Source organism: Aptenodytes patagonicus, chromosome 16, assembly GCF_965638725.1.
Source record: "Aptenodytes patagonicus chromosome 16, bAptPat1.pri.cur, whole genome shotgun sequence".
NCBI lineage: Eukaryota > Metazoa > Chordata > Aves > Sphenisciformes > Spheniscidae > Aptenodytes > Aptenodytes patagonicus.
In genome coordinates this window covers 8,451,462-8,469,111 of record NC_134964.1, presented here as the reverse complement: position 1 = coordinate 8,469,111, position 17,650 = coordinate 8,451,462, and the positions used below count along the sequence as shown (strand labels likewise).

General features: G+C 53.2%; 1 protein-coding gene across 2 annotated transcripts in view; it reads left to right on the top strand.

The window, feature by feature from the left end:
- The window catches only part of EVPL (envoplakin), a 34,871-nt gene that overhangs the window by 12,837 nt on the left and 4,384 nt on the right, over nt 1-17,650 (top strand). For both annotated transcript variants that reach the window (XM_076353673.1, XM_076353674.1), the window contains exons 3-22: nt 2,938-3,037; nt 3,551-3,705; nt 4,396-4,519; nt 5,174-5,299; nt 5,613-5,651; nt 6,419-6,580; nt 7,172-7,279; nt 7,963-8,058; nt 8,520-8,645; nt 9,589-9,735; nt 9,881-10,035; nt 11,652-11,749; nt 12,593-12,774; nt 13,549-13,727; nt 14,176-14,314; nt 14,886-15,079; nt 15,602-15,752; nt 16,349-16,432; nt 16,518-16,628; nt 17,259-17,351. In XM_076353673.1, coding sequence (XP_076209788.1) covers nt 2,938-3,037; nt 3,551-3,705; nt 4,396-4,519; nt 5,174-5,299; nt 5,613-5,651; nt 6,419-6,580; nt 7,172-7,279; nt 7,963-8,058; nt 8,520-8,645; nt 9,589-9,735; nt 9,881-10,035; nt 11,652-11,749; nt 12,593-12,774; nt 13,549-13,727; nt 14,176-14,314; nt 14,886-15,079; nt 15,602-15,752; nt 16,349-16,432; nt 16,518-16,628; nt 17,259-17,351 — 2,569 coding nt within the window. The remainder of the gene's footprint in view (nt 1-2,937; nt 3,038-3,550; nt 3,706-4,395; nt 4,520-5,173; nt 5,300-5,612; nt 5,652-6,418; nt 6,581-7,171; nt 7,280-7,962; nt 8,059-8,519; nt 8,646-9,588; nt 9,736-9,880; nt 10,036-11,651; nt 11,750-12,592; nt 12,775-13,548; nt 13,728-14,175; nt 14,315-14,885; nt 15,080-15,601; nt 15,753-16,348; nt 16,433-16,517; nt 16,629-17,258; nt 17,352-17,650) is intronic.

Here is a 17,650-nt window from a genome sequence, read left to right as displayed (position 1 = left end):
CTCCTCCTCTGCCAGGCTTCTTCCCTTGGCCGGCACTGAGACCTCCTGGCTCTCCACTCCAGGACACGCAGGGGAAGCCCCCTCTGCTCCTGAGATGATGCACTCCAGGAAGCATCGCTTCTTCCCTGAAGATCAGGTTGTTTGCAACAACGTCTTCGTTTCTAACCTCAGGTGCCCTGTGCAGTGCAAAGGCAGTACAGGCTGGGGATAGGCAAGGCTGAGTCCCCATGACCGGGGAGGTTGCTGAGGTCTTTTCAGTCCATAGTTTTGTTGTGGCTTGGCCTAAACAAAGCTGATTCGTGTGTCCAGTCTTGTGAACCAAGAGATGGGGTGTCCCAGTGTTTCCTTCAGCCAGGAAGGGGGTGCCACCAGGAATAAGCAGGATTTTACTGGCGAGCCACCCTCCCTGGGAAGTTCAGATCCTCACTTCTCCCCTCTTGGAGCGGCACAGAGGTATCCACAGTCACATCACAACGGGGCTCAAACTGAACACCCCATTCACGCTCTTCCCAGGCGGGAGCTGAATTCAGCCAGACCTCTTGGGGTGGACGGACTGCCCCCAGCACATGGGGAGAGGCGTCCATTCCCTGGGATGGCGGCCAGCCCGTGACTCACTCTCTCCTCCCTGCGCAGAGAGCCCGGGCAGGAAATCTGGGTGGTGCTCAAGTATTTGCTCGTGGGACACCACCTCATTCCAGGCGTGTCGGGGATGGGTGGGAGATTGTGTAACCTCCTGGGGGGGGGGACACACCTCCTAGAGCTTCCAGCCTGCTGCACGCTCAGGCTCATGGGGACTGAGTCCTGGCTCTGTGCTGCTCCCATTCACCCTGTTGAGCTGGGACTTGGGACCACCGTTCATCTCCCTGAGCGCTGCAGCTTACTCCAGGAATGGCATCCATGGGGCACAGATGGGGTAGGAGGGATGTTTAACGGGATATAAAAGACAGGTTGTAGCAGACAGTGATGTTTTGATGATGATGAATGCCCTGCTTGGGCTCTTTGGCTTTGTGATCCCTGGAATTAGACCCTGTAGAAGAGGGCACTGCCAGAGCGCAGCAGTCCCCCCATTTACTTCGCTGATATGCATTTTGCAAGCAGGGAAGCTGAGGCATGGCCAGGAGACGCTGCCAACCCAAAGCCCCTGAGGGAACTGGGAGCTGCTGCGTCGCAGGCCCACACTGCCCTCTTGGGAAATCAAAACCAAGGGAGGAGTCGGAGAAAGGGGACGGGAGGATGCTGTAAGCAGGAGCGCTGGGGCTGTGCCTCCTCCAGAGTTACACGAGCTCAGCCACGGTCAGCATGAGCTGAGCTGACTTAAAACACAAGCTCTGGCTGTGGCATCTGAGTGCTTGGCTTGGGGTGACCGTAACACTCACTGGCACTTTACAGTCGCTTGGGGCTGTAATAAATGAACATCTGAGCATCTGCTCCAGCCTTTGGTATGAACCATGGAATAGCTGGAGCCATGGTGAGGAGCTGGAGCAATGACAGAGCCATTAAGGGAACCACATCCCCCAGTCCTTTGCTGGATTCAGGGGCTAGGAAGGAAACCACATGGCTGGAGGGCAGATGTGGGTGGCTGTGCTGCAGGACAGCACCTTTCTCCTATGTTCTTCCTCCACCAAAGGCACAGGGCGGGTTGTACCAACCAGCCCTGAGGAAGCGTCCCACCTTCAGCTGACCTCCATGCAATGTCCCATTGTCACTGCTCAAACTCTTCCCTTCTGGTCTCAGACCCCCGAGTCGGCATGTAACCGAGCTGAGCCTCTGCTGAACTTTGTCCCATCAGCAGTCATCCAAGGGCTCGGGTCCCTGGATGATGCTATCGGTCCACACCCTCCTGCCTCTGCTCGCCCACATCCTGGCAGCGCTGAGTTTCCCTGCCTGGAGGGTAGGGCTGTAGGCTCTGTCCTCAAGGGCAGGTGTTATTAGAAACAACAGGACACGAGGATAAAGGTGGCGCCAAGGCTCGTGCTTCCTTGTCTGCAGGGAGCTTTGGGGCCGCAGCTGCAGGAACCACCCCGTGCCTTGCTGCGGGCTCTGGATCCAGCTGTTTCGGTAGGGCTCATTCACAATAGCGGTGATGGAATAAGGGCCAAGATGGTACCTATCAGTTGTGTGATGGCACTGAGGTGAGAGACAGTAGGGAATGGTCTGATGGGGACCTCCAGTGAATCCTCACTGGGACGAGGAGGGCTGTAGTTGTGCTGTGGCCTTGGGAAATTTGTCCCCAAGCCCTGAAAGCAGCATGACTGCAACAGCCCACACAGTGCCCAAAGGGGCTTTGTAGTCTGCGTAGCAAGTCCTTGTCCGCTGCAGGCCAGTCCTGGGGCAGCACTGGGCTCTTCAGCATCTCAGTGGACTGAACTGCAGAGCACTTCGCATGAAACAAGCAGTTCTGGGTCAGGCTGAAGGGCCATCTCGCCCACCTCTACCAGCAGCCAAGGGCAGACACCCAAGGAAGCACCTCCAAACAGGGCAAGCATGTTGTGCTGCCTCTGGAGGGTGCTCTCCTGGCCTCCAGCTGTTTGTGGCTTCAGGTCTTCCCAACCCAGATGCGGTGTCAGTGCATTTGGGAGCCCTCAGGGATTTTTAAATTTTTTTCTCCACTGCTTTGTGAATCCACACAAACTTTTGAGCATCCGCAGTGTCCTGCGGCAAGGAGTTGTGCGGATGAGCTGTGTGGTGGGCAAAAAGCCTCTGCCCGCTCACTCTGAACACACCACCTCTTACCTTCACTTGGCTGAAGGCAACAGCCAGGCATTGACCACTTGTATGCATCCTTGCCCTTGGCCACAGCTTAGACTCTTTCTTTGGAGACCAGGAGGACATGGGGGAAAGGCCTGAAGAACCACGCCTGTGTCAGGTCCTGAGCAGTGATGAAGAGGGTGAGAATAGCCTTCACCAACCCTTCTGCTTTGCTGCTCCCTCTCTCAGGTCCTCAACAAATGAGCTGGCCATGCTCATCTCCCGCCTGCAGACAAATGCCGACCAGGTGGAGAAGGACATCCTGGAGACTCAGTCCAGACTCAAGCAGGTGAATTGTGGCAGAGGGTGGTGGGAAGATGAAAGGCTTTGCCTAGAAATGCAGTGTCTAGGATAACAGGTCAGGTGTCTGCTCTGTCCATCAGATGCTGGTGCAGGTTTGGGGGCTGACTCGAGGTTGGGGAGGAACAGAGCACGCCACAGAGCCTCCCAGCCCCTGGGGCTGCATACCGGGGCCTCCCAAATTGTACCTCCAGTGCTTTCTGCTCAGTGCCTCATGCTTCCCACAGCCAAGGCTGTCTCACCCACAGCAGCACAGCCCTGTGTCTCCCAGCAACCCCAGAGGCAGGCAGGCAGCCAGCCTGACCCATACTGGTCCCCTGGGTGGGAGAGATGCTGAAGCAGGCAACTTGGCTGGGCATACGCTCCCCAGCTACACCCTTGCACCGGAGTTCCTCTGTGGTTGGTGTGTTGAGCATCCAGGTCCTCTGTGTTGGCCAAGGAGAGTGTTGAGAGGTCTGTGTGGTCCAACCAGGCTTTTTTCTCTGTTGTCCCTGGTCGCCAGGATGACAGCAACCACCAGAAGAACAAGGCTTTTGAGTTCCAGCCGGAGAACGCCAGGAACCTGAGGGAAGCGGAGACCCTGCTGAAGGACCTCTTTCTGGACGTGGACCGTGCCAAGCAGCTGAAACACCCTCAGGCTACTGAGATAGAGAAAGAGTGAGTACAGTGGGGGGGACTGGTGTGATGGGGGCACTGAGCAATTGGGACCCCCCCCAATTGGGACTGGATCTAGGCTGAGCTCCAGTCGTTGCCATGAGAGGTAGAGTTTCACCCTTCTTCCCATAGACTTTAGCCTTAAAATCAGGGCTTCTGTCAATACATTGTAAAGATAGCGGTGTGCAGGGTGGCTGCCAGAGTGATCACCTAAGAGTCCCTAGTCTTATTTGGGAGCTCTTGCAAAAGGTACCAGAAAAATGTGAAGCTAAAAGGCGGCTCCACTCCCAGGGCAAATCCCCTTTTCCTCTGCCTTTCCTCAAATGAATGCCTTTTGTTCAGGCAAGCACAGTGCCAGAGGTGGGTGTTCAAATGGGAGAAGAGCTTCAGTTGGCCTCTGGGGCTTTGCTCCCCTTTGATCTCCAGCCCTGGAGGGAAGAGTTGTTTCCTAGGTGGAAGGGACAGCCCTGATCTCCCTGCAGCTTCCTCCTGGGTTGTAATTCCTGAGACATCCCTGGAGATGGAGAGCACCAGGACAAGTGCCTCCACTGCTGGAGGAGGCCAGCGTCACAAAGGGACAACAAAGTAGCCTGGGTCTTATGGGTGAAATCTGGGCTCCACAAACCCCATCTTGGTTCTCCCCCTTCCAAACTGACAGAGATGTCAGTGATGTGTGCCTTTTCTCCTTGGCAGCATCCAGCAGCTCCACGACCGCGTGACGCAGCTGTGTGCAGAGTACCGGGACCTCTATGAAAAACTGAACGTCCCTGATGTGGGGCCCAGGGTAGACTGGGCCGGGATCTTGGACCAAAAGATGGTAACAGCAGCTGTTTTTAGATGTATCTCCCAACTCCTACAAGGCCAGATAATGTCCGCTGTTGTAGGGCTCTGCCAGCCATCGTGTGCTCAGCATCGTGCAGGGACATTGAGGGTGGTGGAAGTAACTCTGGGTAGGAGAAGGAGTCTCCTCCCACCTCTTAAAACCCTCTGGAGGATCCTCTTGATTGAACCCTTCAGATTAAGAGCTACTGGAGGGGGATCAGGTAGAGATGCCCTGCTGTGGGATGAAATGATGGAGAAGGTGATGTTTTCAAGGCCTTTCCAGCCCTACGTCCTAGGGTTTCATGCTGCAAGGTCTTGGGTATGTGGAGTGCCCGGTTTGGAGTCAATTTGGATTCCCTTGAAAGTTGGATGATAACTACGTGCATCCAATGCATGTCACCATGGGAAGGGTGGCTGGTTCAGCCTAGGTTTGTACACCAGGGTTATATGGCCTGGTTATCTTTGCCCCTGTGTATGGCTGGGGAAATGGCAACCAACAGCAATCACAGTAAACGACAACAAGATCCCTTCCCTTCCTCCTGGACTGGTATCAGATACCAGATCTTTTCATACCCTGCCAGCACTCACTGTGGTTTCTCCCTGAAATAAAGTCTTTTGCTTTAGTCTCTGCCTAACTCCTTTTGCACAGAAACAAGTCAACGCGGGACAGTACGGCCCCGGCATGTCAGAGCTGGAAAAGCAAATAGCCGAGCACAACATCCTCCAGAAGGAGATTGAAGCCTATGGCCTCCAGATCAAGAACATCCACTCTGGGGTAAGGCACCCTCCGTCCCCTCCTCGTTCCTGTTGGCTTCGCTTGGGACCCTGCGGGCTCTGCTCGCTGTCTGGATGCATGTCCCATCTGCTCCTCCTCACGGTGAATATCCACCCTTGTTCTGCACAGGGGAGACCTGAGCTCGGACAGATCAAGCCATGCAGGGGCTGGGGAGGTGGTTCCTGAATGGTTTCTAAAGCATCTTCCATAAATCAGCTCATCAGCATCTACCACTGATGGTGTTTTGGTAACGGCTTTTTTCTCTCTCTTTTTTTTTTTTTCCTTCCTTGGTCTTGGCCGTGTTGTAACCCAGAATGGGGCAGATTTAAAGAGCCAGCACAAGGACTTGATGGTAAGCTTCTCAGTGGTTTTCTGGACAGATGGGGTCATACAGCAAAGTAACACCTTCCCCGAAGGACAGGGAATGCTCAGCTCAGGGCAGGAGCTACTACCTCTGGTTTTACACAGTGAAGTTGTGTCCCTCATTTTCTTTCCCCATTTCCTCCCCACCTTGGAATGGGTGTAAATTGAGAGCACGCTCGCTACCCGCAGGGGAATGCTGTGGGTGAGATCTGTCTTTCTCCTCTTCGTGGATCATTGATCTGGAGTTGCCTATGTGTCCATGAGCGCAGGGTTACGGATGCGGCAGCAGGAAACCCTGTCCCAGCCCACAGGCTGTTCCAAATCAGGATTGCAAATGTTGAGGCTTACACTGATCCCTAACAAGGGCTCCAGAGAGGAAACGAGCAGCTGGAGCAAAGGAGGTGGCCAGGAAGAAGGTCCTGCATTTAGCCAGCTGGGCCCGTAAAGGTTAATGCTGAAGAATGGCATTTGTGAGAAATATAGCAGAGCTGGGCCAGCTCTCAGACTGCCCGAGGCACCAGCCCACACCTGAGATTCTGGTTAGACAAACATAACCTGTCTGTGAAGGAGGGAAAGGGAATGGCAACCCCATCAGATAAGAGCAAGCGGTGGCAGACATCTCACCAAGGTCTCTGGGAATCTCCTGCTGGATGTGCAATGCGAGCAGGGTCCTGGGGAGGAGGAGGAGGAGGAGGAGGGGAAAGGGACTCCTCAGCCTGAGCACCAACGCTGTCTCTCTCCTGTGTGCACGGGCAGAAAGCCTCCCTCTGCCGAGAGCGCAACCTGGGCAGCCTGTACCACCACCTCCAGGGCTGCACCAAGGAGCTGAGCTACCTGACGGACCAGCAGACCAGGATCCTGAAGCAGGACTGGAGTGACCAAATGATGGACGTCGAAAGCGTGCGTCGGGAGTACGAGGTGAGCTCTTGGGGATGGTAGCTTGTCCTGCCATTGGGGCAGGAGATTTGCAGGGTGGATCCCAGCCTCCTAGACATCCACCACCAGCCCTGACCCTGGTGCTTTCCCAGGGCAGCCCAATAGCACTGGGCGCAGAAACAGAGGTGGAAGAGATGCTCTGGGTCCATGCTGGAGTTAAGAATGAGCCACTCTGTGTGTCCCCTCCTGTCCCCTGAGCTGGCATATGGGATCATACATTACAGAGCTGTCGGTGAGGCTCAGTGGTCAGAGGGAAGGGAAGGGCTCAGCGTCACATCAGCCTCAACGTCCAAAGTACAACACCCAGTGACTGCTATATGCTGGGACCAGGAAGAAGAGAGGGATAATTGCTTAGGAAAATGCTCTTTGAACAAATGCCCTGATGCTTTCTGAGGCCCAAGCGTGTCTAATTTGTTTTAGCTTTGCCTAGCCCCTTCTTTTTTTAAAAACAAACAAACAAGGATGTCTATGCTTTGGGAGCCTTTTCTCTGCTACATGGGGTTTGGTGCCCCAGGAGACCGCTCTGTGCTCCCTGCATGCTCCCACTGTCATGAAGTTTCTCTTCCCCTTCAGGACTTCAAGTCCAATGAGCTGCTCAGCCAGGAGGAGTTTGTGAACCATCTTCAGGATGATGGGGATAGGATGATTGAGCTAAAGCACCCAGCTGTCAAGCCTATCCAGGTAGGGAAAGGCAGTCTTCTCCCAAACCCTGTAAGACAATGAGAATGCTTTCCATAACTCGTGGATCAAAAGCCAGGAGACAGGTTGGAAGAGACCTCTTCACCTCTTCTGCAGAGCTGTTACGTTACTCTTTCCTCCCACACTGCACCGACTGTACTGCAGCATCTTTCCGCCTGCTCCAGCCCTATGGGGAGGCTGGGGGCAGTGCAGGGTCTTCACCTCTTCAGAAATCTCCAGGAGATAGTGGCTAACATCTGTGTGCTGGGACCAGCTCCCGGTCTGGTGCTCAGACGTGTAGTCAATGCAGCCACGTTCATATGCTGCTGTGAAACTCTAGCTATGACACAGCATGACCTCTCCCAGGTGAAACCAGCTCCCAGCCTGCAGGATTGTATTTCCAAGCCTGCAGATGCGGTGGCAAGCTGAGGTGGGCTCACAGCCACCCACACCACTGGAGCTGAGACCCCTTGGGAAATGGTGGCTGCTCTGTATGAGCCAGGTCCTTGTGGAGCAGTATGCTTGCTCAGGCTCAGCATTAGGCAATGCCTGAGCATAGCTTTGCCTCTGCTCAGCAGCGGTCTTTAGCCTTCCTCTGATCTCTGGGACTTCTGGGGAAAGGAGACCGCTGGTGGGGGAGGTAGGACTAGCTGGAGCCCACTGAGTTGTGCTCTGTCCCACCACAGGCTCACCAGGAAGCCTTGAAGAACGAGTGGCAGAATTTCCTGAATCTCTGTGTTTGCCAGGAGAGTCAACTGAAAAGCGTGGAGAGCTATAAGAAGGTAAAAAGCAATGAGCAGAGCACGGGCCATGGGGCTGCAAGGTCAGGCTGGAGCGGGCAGGCTGGGAAGAGAGACAGCAAAGGGATGAGGATGGGAGATCCTTTGCTTGCACCTAGTCAGGGTATTTTTGGGAAACACCCCTCAAAACACAGCCCTTTAGTGCTGCAGTGAAGGACTGGCTCCCAGCTCATCTCATCAGCCCTGTTGCGTTAGTGAGCTGTCTTGGAGAAGAGGGGCAGAGTCACTGTCATTACCTGGGACTTGTCTGTTGATTGGGATTATTTGCCTGTGGCTCAGGTGATGGAGAGACCTTGTCCAAGCACACGCTCTGAGGGTGGTCTGTAGGGTCTTGTGAGCCCCAGACAGGTTGTGGGAGAGACGCTGGGAACAGAGAGACCCCACTGGACTTGGAGATAGTAATGTCCTCCCACGCCTGACTGTTTTCCTACCCACACCTCCAGTTCCAGGATGATGCTGAGGCTGTGAGCTGCTCCCTGAAGAAGATGAACTCTGACCTGGACACCAAATACAGCAAGTTCAACAAAGACAGCCCTGGGGTGGTGTCAGATCTGCTGCTTCAGCTGGAGGTGAGGTCTTCAGGGCTGGTGGCACTAGCCAGACCTAAGGGGCAGACTAAACATTACAACCTCCCCAAGAAATAACAGTGGGGAAGGGGAAGAGGTGGGTAAATAACCCTACCGGGACAGCTCATCCCAGCTCTGTGCTAGGGAGGGGGAAGCCCATGGCAATACTGTGCTCTGGATGCTGAGTCCCTGTAGCCCCAGAAGGTCCACGCTGCTCACGCTGTGGGGCAGTGACCCCTGGGAAGGCGCTGGTCTCAATCAGTGACACACAAGCAGGCCCCAGGTCACCATCAGAGTAAAGGAGAAGCGCAGGGAGAAGCTGCGTGTTGTCCTAAACATGAGACACTTGGATTAGAGGGCCTGCAGAGACCATGAGCTGCTGGCATCCAAGCAGCAGAGAAAGGTCCTCCCATCTCCTCAGCACTCTCATGAGCCAAGGGCGAGGGAGGGAATAAAGAAATCTGACCTCAGGGGCGAGATGCAGATAGGAAAGGAACATTTGCCCGGGAGAGAGGGAGGGGACACGTTCAACGCAGTATCTTCCCATGCGTGTAACACATTTCACTCTCAAGAGGTGTCGGGATCTTGGTACCTTCTGACACTGGAATGCGGCCACCTCTTGGCAGGTCTCTGTTCCATTTCTGAGAAGAAAAACTTCTCCAGGAGATTTAATATGACAGTGTGAGATCACCTAAGGTTAACTCAGGCTGTGCCTTCAAGGGCAGATCTGCTGTGAGCAAAGGAAACAGAGGAGAGCGTTGATAATGAAAAGGGGAAGAAGGGACATGGAGGGGTCAAGAATGGAGACACTTCTGACTCCATCCCAGCAGTGACCATACAAGGATGGACAACTGGCCCCAGCATACCCACTGTAGTGTGACACCCCCCACCCCCTTCCTTCTCATCCAAGCCTGGTCACAACCACTGTCTTCCCTGTTTTCTCTAGAACGAGGAGAATGCGGTGAAGCAGGCAGAGAAGAGCATCACTGACCTGAAGAGAAGGAGCAAAGAGATCAGCCCACTGAAACTGCGCAGGATGCATCCCTCCCAGCCCCTCACCTTGGACACCCTCTGTGACTGGGATGCTGGGGAGGTGAGGGCTTGACTAGCAGTACCCTCAGAAGAGGCAGGGAACTAGATTCTTCTTTGGTTGCTCCAGATCTTGGCTCCGTGGTGGGAGGAACTGGCCTAGTGCCATAAAGCCAAACCTTGCACTGGATTTTGTGTCTTTGTCCCAGGTGCAGCTGACAAGAGGTGACAAGTACACTCTGAAGGACAACAGCAACCCGGAGATGTGGGTGGTGCAGAGCAGCACTGGTGTGGTCCAGGAGGCACCTTCTGCTTGCTTCTCCATCCCTCCACCGGACCCCGAGTCCATAGACAAGGTCAATAGGTGAGTCCGCAGTAGAGAGCTTGACCAAGAGAGACATTCAGACTTGCTCTTAGGTCATGAGCAACCTGATCTAGTTGAAGATGTCCCTGCCCATGGCAGGGGGGTTGGACTTAGATGACCTTTAGAGGTCCCTTCCAACCCAAACTTATTCTATGATTCTATGACTGCCTCAGCTGCAGAGAAATAGCAGCTGGGAACAGACTTCTCGACTGTCTAGTATGAAATCCCTCCTGGAGAAGGATTGTTCCCTGCACCCAAGTATCTCAGCCGGGTTCCTGTCATTCCTCGACAGCACTGCACAGACCTTGCTGTCAAAGAGTTTTCTGGCAGTCAGGCTTGATTTCTTCACTCAAACATGTGACTCGCATAGGTTTGACTAAATTCATTGCAGAATCAGTCTGGAGCTTGGGACTTGCCAAACAGGACAGAGTTATCTGTGGTATCTCCTCTCAGCCAGCCCCAGCTGGAGACTGAGAAATGTTCCTTGAACCACTGTGTAGTCTACTGCTGTTTGCTCAGCCAGCTTCTGTGGTTCCCACAGGATGGGGCGGTGGTGCAGGGAGCTTCAGCGTTACCTTTTTAGTCATGTCCCCGGGTGCCTGGATAAATCAGTGCTGCTCAAGTGCTGTGAAAAGGCCCACAGCCCAGATTCAGAGTTACTTGGGCATGTCTGTGATGGGAGCCCCAGTCACACGGGCGGGATTACTTCACTGTGTTGCTCTTTCTGAGTGCGTACCCCTCTTCACATGTCCCACATTACGGAATCCTTTGGATTTATGGGTTTCATGTGTGTTTTAAAACAGAAATGAAAAAGTTTGCAGCGTCCTCCTGGATAACAGCTCTGCAGGTGTTGCCTGGAAAACTCTTCCCCTTTTCAGGCCACATCTGGCAGCTTGTTTCATTTCCCAGTGTTTGCTTCCCTTCCCTTCCCTTCCTACAGGCAAAATATTTGTCTTTGTTTTATTTCCCAGCCTGTTCCACCATTCAGTCCCTCTGCATGGAGCTATATCCTGGCCCTGCAGAGGGACAGCCCTTGTCTGACAACAGCCAGGCAAGCTGGGACTTGCTGTTTTTAGAGCACGGCGTTTAGTTGGAGCAGTCCATAGCAGGGATGTGAACCAGCCTGGTCCTTCAAAGGCCCCTCCTCCTGGTTCCATCAGTCTTCTCCCACCCAGAGATTTTTTTTTTTTTTGGTCCTTCCAGCTCCTGCTGATCCCAGCTCTAGTTTCATTAGAAGGGAACCATCCTTGCAAATGAGAGTTGGTGTTTCCAGGGCTGCAGCCACAGAAGCAGCTACTTGTACTCGCTTCCCGTGAAGTGCTGCAGTGGTATGAAATCAATTTCCAGCTTTGTTAGCATCCGGTGAGAGCTGGGAAACACTGGCTCCGTTGGGAGAAACCAGCTGCTCGAACCAACTGGCTGCTCTTGCTGCTGTCCCCTTTCCTAAGGGACATCTCTGAGTTAAAACAGGCTGCGGGCTCCCAGCCTTCCCCTGCCTTTGGGAACGCCTTCCCCGGCAGAGGCACAAAGATGCTCCTGGGCCAGGCTCTGTCGAGGCTTGCTTAGCGCAGCAGTTTCCCGTCCTGCTGGCTGATGCTGCTCCTCTCTGCTCACAGGCTGGAAGGGGAACTGAACACGGTGAAGCAGAAGCGAACGGCGGTTCAGAGCGCCCTGAGACGCAGCCACAAGGAGCAGGTTCAACCCAGCCAGCAGGGTATGTCAGCTGGTTAGTCAAGCCCTCTCCAAAGCAAGCCCATGCACCTCCCTTGCAGAGCTCCCAGACCTGGCTGGAAGCAGAGCACCCACCTGGGCAGGCAGAGGTACCTGCGGGTGGGCGTGAGGATGCCTTCTGCTCTATGGAAAAGAGCAGCCGATGGGCTAACCTGACTCCTGGTGCTGCCAAGGACTCACCGAGGGATCTCGGGCAATTCACTTAAACTCTGTTGCCCTTCTCAAACCTCTGAGATTGATCTCCAGCTCCATCAACAGTTGCAGAGTATTCAGGGTTGCAGGGGGATGTGCCTATCCAGAAGCCTTAATTAAACCTTCTTTGGGATCTGAGTTCCTCGCAGTTCTCTTTCCTAGTTGGGGGCTGTGGAATAAACAGGCAGCCATGGCTAAATCCTAACCCCTGGCTAGCTGTGTTACTCCCACAGACTGTAGTTCAAAAAGCTCCCAGTGAAGCTGAGCAGGGATGTGTCTGTATGGCAGCACATGGCTGTCTCTGTCACTGCTTTGGACTTGAGCTCTGGCTAGCCAGGGCAGAGCTAAAACCATTTTCCCAAGCCTTTGCCATGGGTAGGCACACACATGTGCATGATGCTCTGCGGATTAGAAATGTTAACTGAATTGTTTATGGTTGCATCAAAACCCCATGCTCAGGAGAAGCCTGTGTGATTCAGAGCTGCAGAACATAAAGGGCAGAGCTTTGCAGCAGGGCTGTCATGAGAGGGAGTTGGAGCTTTAGGGACTATGTGTGGGAGAGCTCGGGGCTGTGCACCAAGACTGGGATGGCAGAAGAGAAATGGGGCTTAACCTAAGCTGTGTCTCACTGCAGCTCTGTCCAGGAGCCCCCCTGTAGTCCAGGATGATCCCGAAGCTGACCAGCTTCTTGGTAGCCTGGATCGTGTCGGCAAGGACCTGGTCCAGGTAGAGAAGGAGGTCTTGAACCGAGTGAGGTCTCCAGTGAACTACAGTGACCCCACAGACGACCTTGCCAGGAGGATCAAACAACAGCAGGTGGGTGCTGCTGCGGGCAGGTCAGAGCAGGATGAGTTTGGTAGCGCTGTGTCCTTGGCCCAAAACAGAAATGACATAGGAATTACATAGGAGATGACAGCCGGTGCTTCAAAGGAGAAACCTGGGCTGCAGTTGCAAGGGTTTCAGGCTGGCTTGAGCCCTTGAAATGGGGCAGGTTAAGCCAAACTCTAGAGAAACGCAGGCTCTTCTCTTGGCTCAGCTCTGTAGCAAGATGGTCCGTTTGTTTCAGAGCTGTGGACCAGGCACCAGTCTTGGGGAGTCCTCAGCCTTGTTGTGGGGAAGCTGTCACCCTTCACTCTCAAGTCTGTAGCATAAAAGATAACGGGATAGAGGGTATTAATCCAAGGACCAGCTTTGGCTCACCTGATGAGGAGTACAGACTGGTAGATGTGAGGGAGACAGCAAAAGAGGCAGTGTCCCGGAGCCCCCCTCCTTTCCTCTGGGATAAGGTCTGGGTCTGTAGTAGTTCAGCTTGTTACATCTTCACCTGTGGGTATTCATCCGGCCCTGGCAGAAGGATGGACTCAGGCAGGTAGGTTTCTTCCATCTTTGTCTGTCTTGATCTCCTCCCCACACCCTGCCATTGCCAGACAGCCAGTCTGGATGGGGCTGTGCCTCAAGGGCCAACACCTTAGGAGAGGGCTACATCGCACCCTTAGTCCCACAGCGAAATCCGCCCCTGAGGGAGACACGTTTTCACAACAGCACTGTTATGACTGTGTTGGGTGACTCTGCTCCCATCTGCTGTGCCAGGAAACAGCAAAGAAACTTGAGAACCTGGGAGCAGCCAAGGATGCCTTGCAGAAGGAGTGCGCGACCTACCTTTCCAAGAAACCCACCAGCACCTCAGCTTCCCAGCTCCCTGTCACGTTTAATGCCCTCAGGAGCAAATACAATGATGTCAATATGCTCTCCAGCCTGTACAACGAGAAGTGAGTGATGATGGCAAGGCCTGACGGGGATGAGGGAGGGAAGTCCTTGCACAGAGGTGTCAACACAGAAGCATGAGAGAAAATGCTTTTGGTCTATATGGGCATTGGTTGAGGTCCATCCAGCCCAGTGCAGGTTGGAAACCTCCCATCCATCATCAAAGGCGCCTTTGAAGGAGTTCCTGTATGTAATCTGTGGTCAGATCTTCCAACTGGCAAAAGTCCACCACAATGGGTGTGTGTCCCAGCTCTGCTGTGTGCAGTGAAATGCAACATATCTGACTTCTGGGCAGCATGACAGCATTATGCTGCATATTGCATATTGCTTGTTCTCTGCTGTGCTGCAGAAGCTCCAATGTTAAATAAGCTTAAACATGCAAAATCAGAGAGAAAAAGAGAAGAATGGGGTCTTCTGTAGCTAACCTTGTCCTGTCATTTTTCCCTTACCCAGGGCTAAGGCTGCCCTGAACCTGGAGACTCAGATTGAGAACACAGACAAGATTGTGAGCACGTTTGAGGCCAAGCTGGCTCAGGATAGCATCATTCCTGCATCCCCCAATGCCCTGCAGAATCGGGCCAACGATCTGCTGGTAGGGGAACATCAGGCACTCCGTTAAGGAAGGGAGATCTCTGAGCTTAGGCAGCAATGGTGGGGAGAGCTGGACTTCACTTATTGGAGCACCTCAAGGTGCCAGCGATGAAGCCTTTCTAAGGACTTGTTCCCTGAAGGCTTTACGTTGGTGTTGCAGGCTGACCTGCACTCACTGGCTAGCAAAAAGCTCTGTCCCTCTCAGGTTACCTTTGGGATCCCTAAAATACATGATGAACCCCTTAGCATCTAACCTCTGTTGCTCTGCCTCACACCCATCCCTATTCTTTCCTGCTCCCAATCTCCCTGCCCCATCATTAGCACTCACAGTGACCCTTTTCTGCCTTCCCCAAAACTTCTCCCTTCTGCTCCATGCACCATTGAACCCACCTTGCTTCCCACCTTCTTTACTGCAGAAGTCTCATTGCTCCATCTCTCCCACGTTACGTGTCTATCTTGGAGAACCTGACTAGCCCCCAGGTGCTGCACAGTTAGTAAGAGTGTTAAGGAGGGTATTTCTGGTCGGTGCATTGACTGATGCAAACCTGGAGGTGTCTTTTTTTCTCCTGCAGAAGATGAAGCGGGACGTGGTGGCCCAAGAGGACTGTGTGCTGAAGCTGAACCGGGGGCTCAAGGATGCTGAGCACAGCTGCAGCGCTGTGCAGAACAACTTCCAGGAGTACTGCCCTGACCTGCCCCGGCAGAAGCGGGAGGTGCAGCTCCTCAATGATCGCTACCATGCCGTTGCGGACCAGCTGGATCAGCGGTGAGGAACTATGGCATCTTCTCTGCTCCTCTTATGCTGGACCAGCATTTGTCAGAGTCCCAAGAGTATGTTCTTCATTGCAGGACCCTGATCCTGACCACTATTCTGTAATTCGGAGGACCAAGTCTGTCCTGCTGTGTAGTTGCCACCTTCCTATGCACAGCACAGGCTTTGAGCTTCCAGATAGCTGCAAGAAGGCAGTCTGAAGTAGCTGACTGCTGGCCTCTGCCTGACCCAGTGACTCTACCCAGAGAGAGCCTGGTGCTTAACACTTCTCACAGGAACTGCTGCTGCTTGCCTGCCTTTTTCTTTCTCTCGTCTTCCAAGTTGTGTTCATACTGCAGTAGCAAACCTAATGTACACAGAGCCGTGCTCCCCACTCAGGGACCAGTTGTCACCCCCTTGTTTTTGTTATCTTGGTGTTTGTTGTGGTGACATCCTCACCATAGTGTCTTTTTAAGAACTTGCACATGAATCTTTGCCCTTCCCCTTAATGTTCCGGTTCACCTTTGTGCTGTGCAGAGAGAAGACCCTCAGAAATATCAGCCTCACCTACCAGCAGTTCCAAAACTCCAATGAGAACCTGATGTTCTGGATGAACAACCTACCCAAGCACCAAGTGAAGACCACTGATGGGCCAAGCCAGATCAATTACAAGCTGCAGGCACAGAAGGTGTGTTCCAGGGCAAGCGTCATAACCTGTAACGTTACAGGGATGGGGGAATTTGCTTGTGAGCAGTATGCAAAATGGTACCAACCAGCTCCTAGTTGTGTGCTCCACCCATCACAGTGAATGAACTGGAACAAGGAGACAATGGATTGCAGCCCACAGATGATGTATCTTGCCCCGCTGTGTTCATCTGCAGTGCTGGTGTCCTCATCTGTGCTAGTTCCCCCCAGGCTGATATCCTCTCCATGGAGGGGACACACCCAGATCCTGAAAGATTGCACCTTGGGCCGAGATGTTGCACCTGGGTCTGGCATCTTTCTCTCCTTGAGGAGATCCTAAGCTGACTAGCTCAGATGATGAGATGTGGAGGTCTGTGTGTTGGCTGGTATTTATCTCATACGTGATAAATGAGTCTGTCAGGTCCTGGGCAAGTGAGAGTGCTGCTGAGATCCTCTAAAGCCCCAGAGACTCTTCCTTAAATGTCTTACTGTTCCCACCATTCCCTCCAGTACTAGGCTGAGCTACTGCTCTTGGCTGCAAGAGTATTACTGGGTTACTGTATTTCAACCTGTCCTTAACATCATGTGTGTCTCCTGCAGAGGCTGGTGGAGGAGATCGAAAACAAGGAGCCTGAGAAGAATGCAGTGGTCAGACTATCCCGGAACGTGCAGTCCACGCTCAATGTATGGCTGGGTTTTCCCATGTAGCACTCCCTTAGCGTCTCACCTGAGAGATCCCAACTGATTCTTCTGTTTCTGTTCTGAACAGGACTATGAACTCCAAGCAGGCAAATACAGCTCTTCTCTGGACCCTACCCTGACTGACTTTGCTGCAAAGAGGCTGCGTGTGACCCCCCTACAAGAAAGCATCCAGGCCCAGGTAAAATGTTAAGATGAAGGCATGGAAACGGTTGTCTAGCTCCTCACCCAAGCCCCGTGTCCTCTGCAAGGCCTTAATCCACTCTTACAGCCACAGCTGATCATGGTCCTAATCCCAAGGACAAATGACATCAGGGATCTCTTTGTCTATGGGGCAAAGCAGCAGGTGAGATCCCGAATTAGGGGTGTGTCTGGTATCTTCCATTGAGATTGCTGATGGTGCCCCCTTACCATATTGTGTGTGAAGATAAGACTTACAGGGTAGGTGTGTGGGGACAGGACTGAGCCAGAACTCCTGTGTGCTCTTCCCAGTTACACCCCAGTTCTCCTGCATCACCTTGGGCTATTTGCCAGCTGCCATCCCTGTGTGGCCCAAGGTGAATTTGGAAGTCTGGTCCCTGTGTAGGCTAGCAGGCATCTAACAGGCATTCAAATAAAGGGGACAGGATCTCCTACATGAGTCCTTAGACTCTGTGTCTCTCTGGAAAGTCAGATGTGAAGACGCTGATCCCTGGAATAGTGCAGTACACAAAGTGCATCCAGGTGAAAGGAGGGGTGGGAGAGTGTGCCATCCAACAGAGCTGTGTCAGGGTGAGGGGGACAAGGCTCTCACCGCTGTTTGTTTTTTCAGGAAAATGATGTAACCAAGCTCTACATGGAGCTGGCAGCAGAAAATAAACAGCAGCTCAGCCGGCTGGAGTTTGCCAAGAAGATTGTTGAGAAGGTACCAGCTAACAGCTCACGGCAAGATTGGGGTACTCTGGATTGGGGTTTGAAATGATCTTTCCAAAGCTGTCAGCAATCTGCTAAGCCTGGGATCCCCCCACCCCTCCCTGAATCTCCACATCCAGGTGTGAGGAAGGACAGGAATGGAAACCCCTGTGAGAAAAAGACCACAAGTAACCACAGTTTCACTGACACTGATCTTAGGTTGTGACATTCATCACCTCTGTGGGCCCTCAACTGTTTACTGAAGCTGTAGTTTATGCTAGGAAAAAAGATTTGAATTAGGGCTCTTAAGTC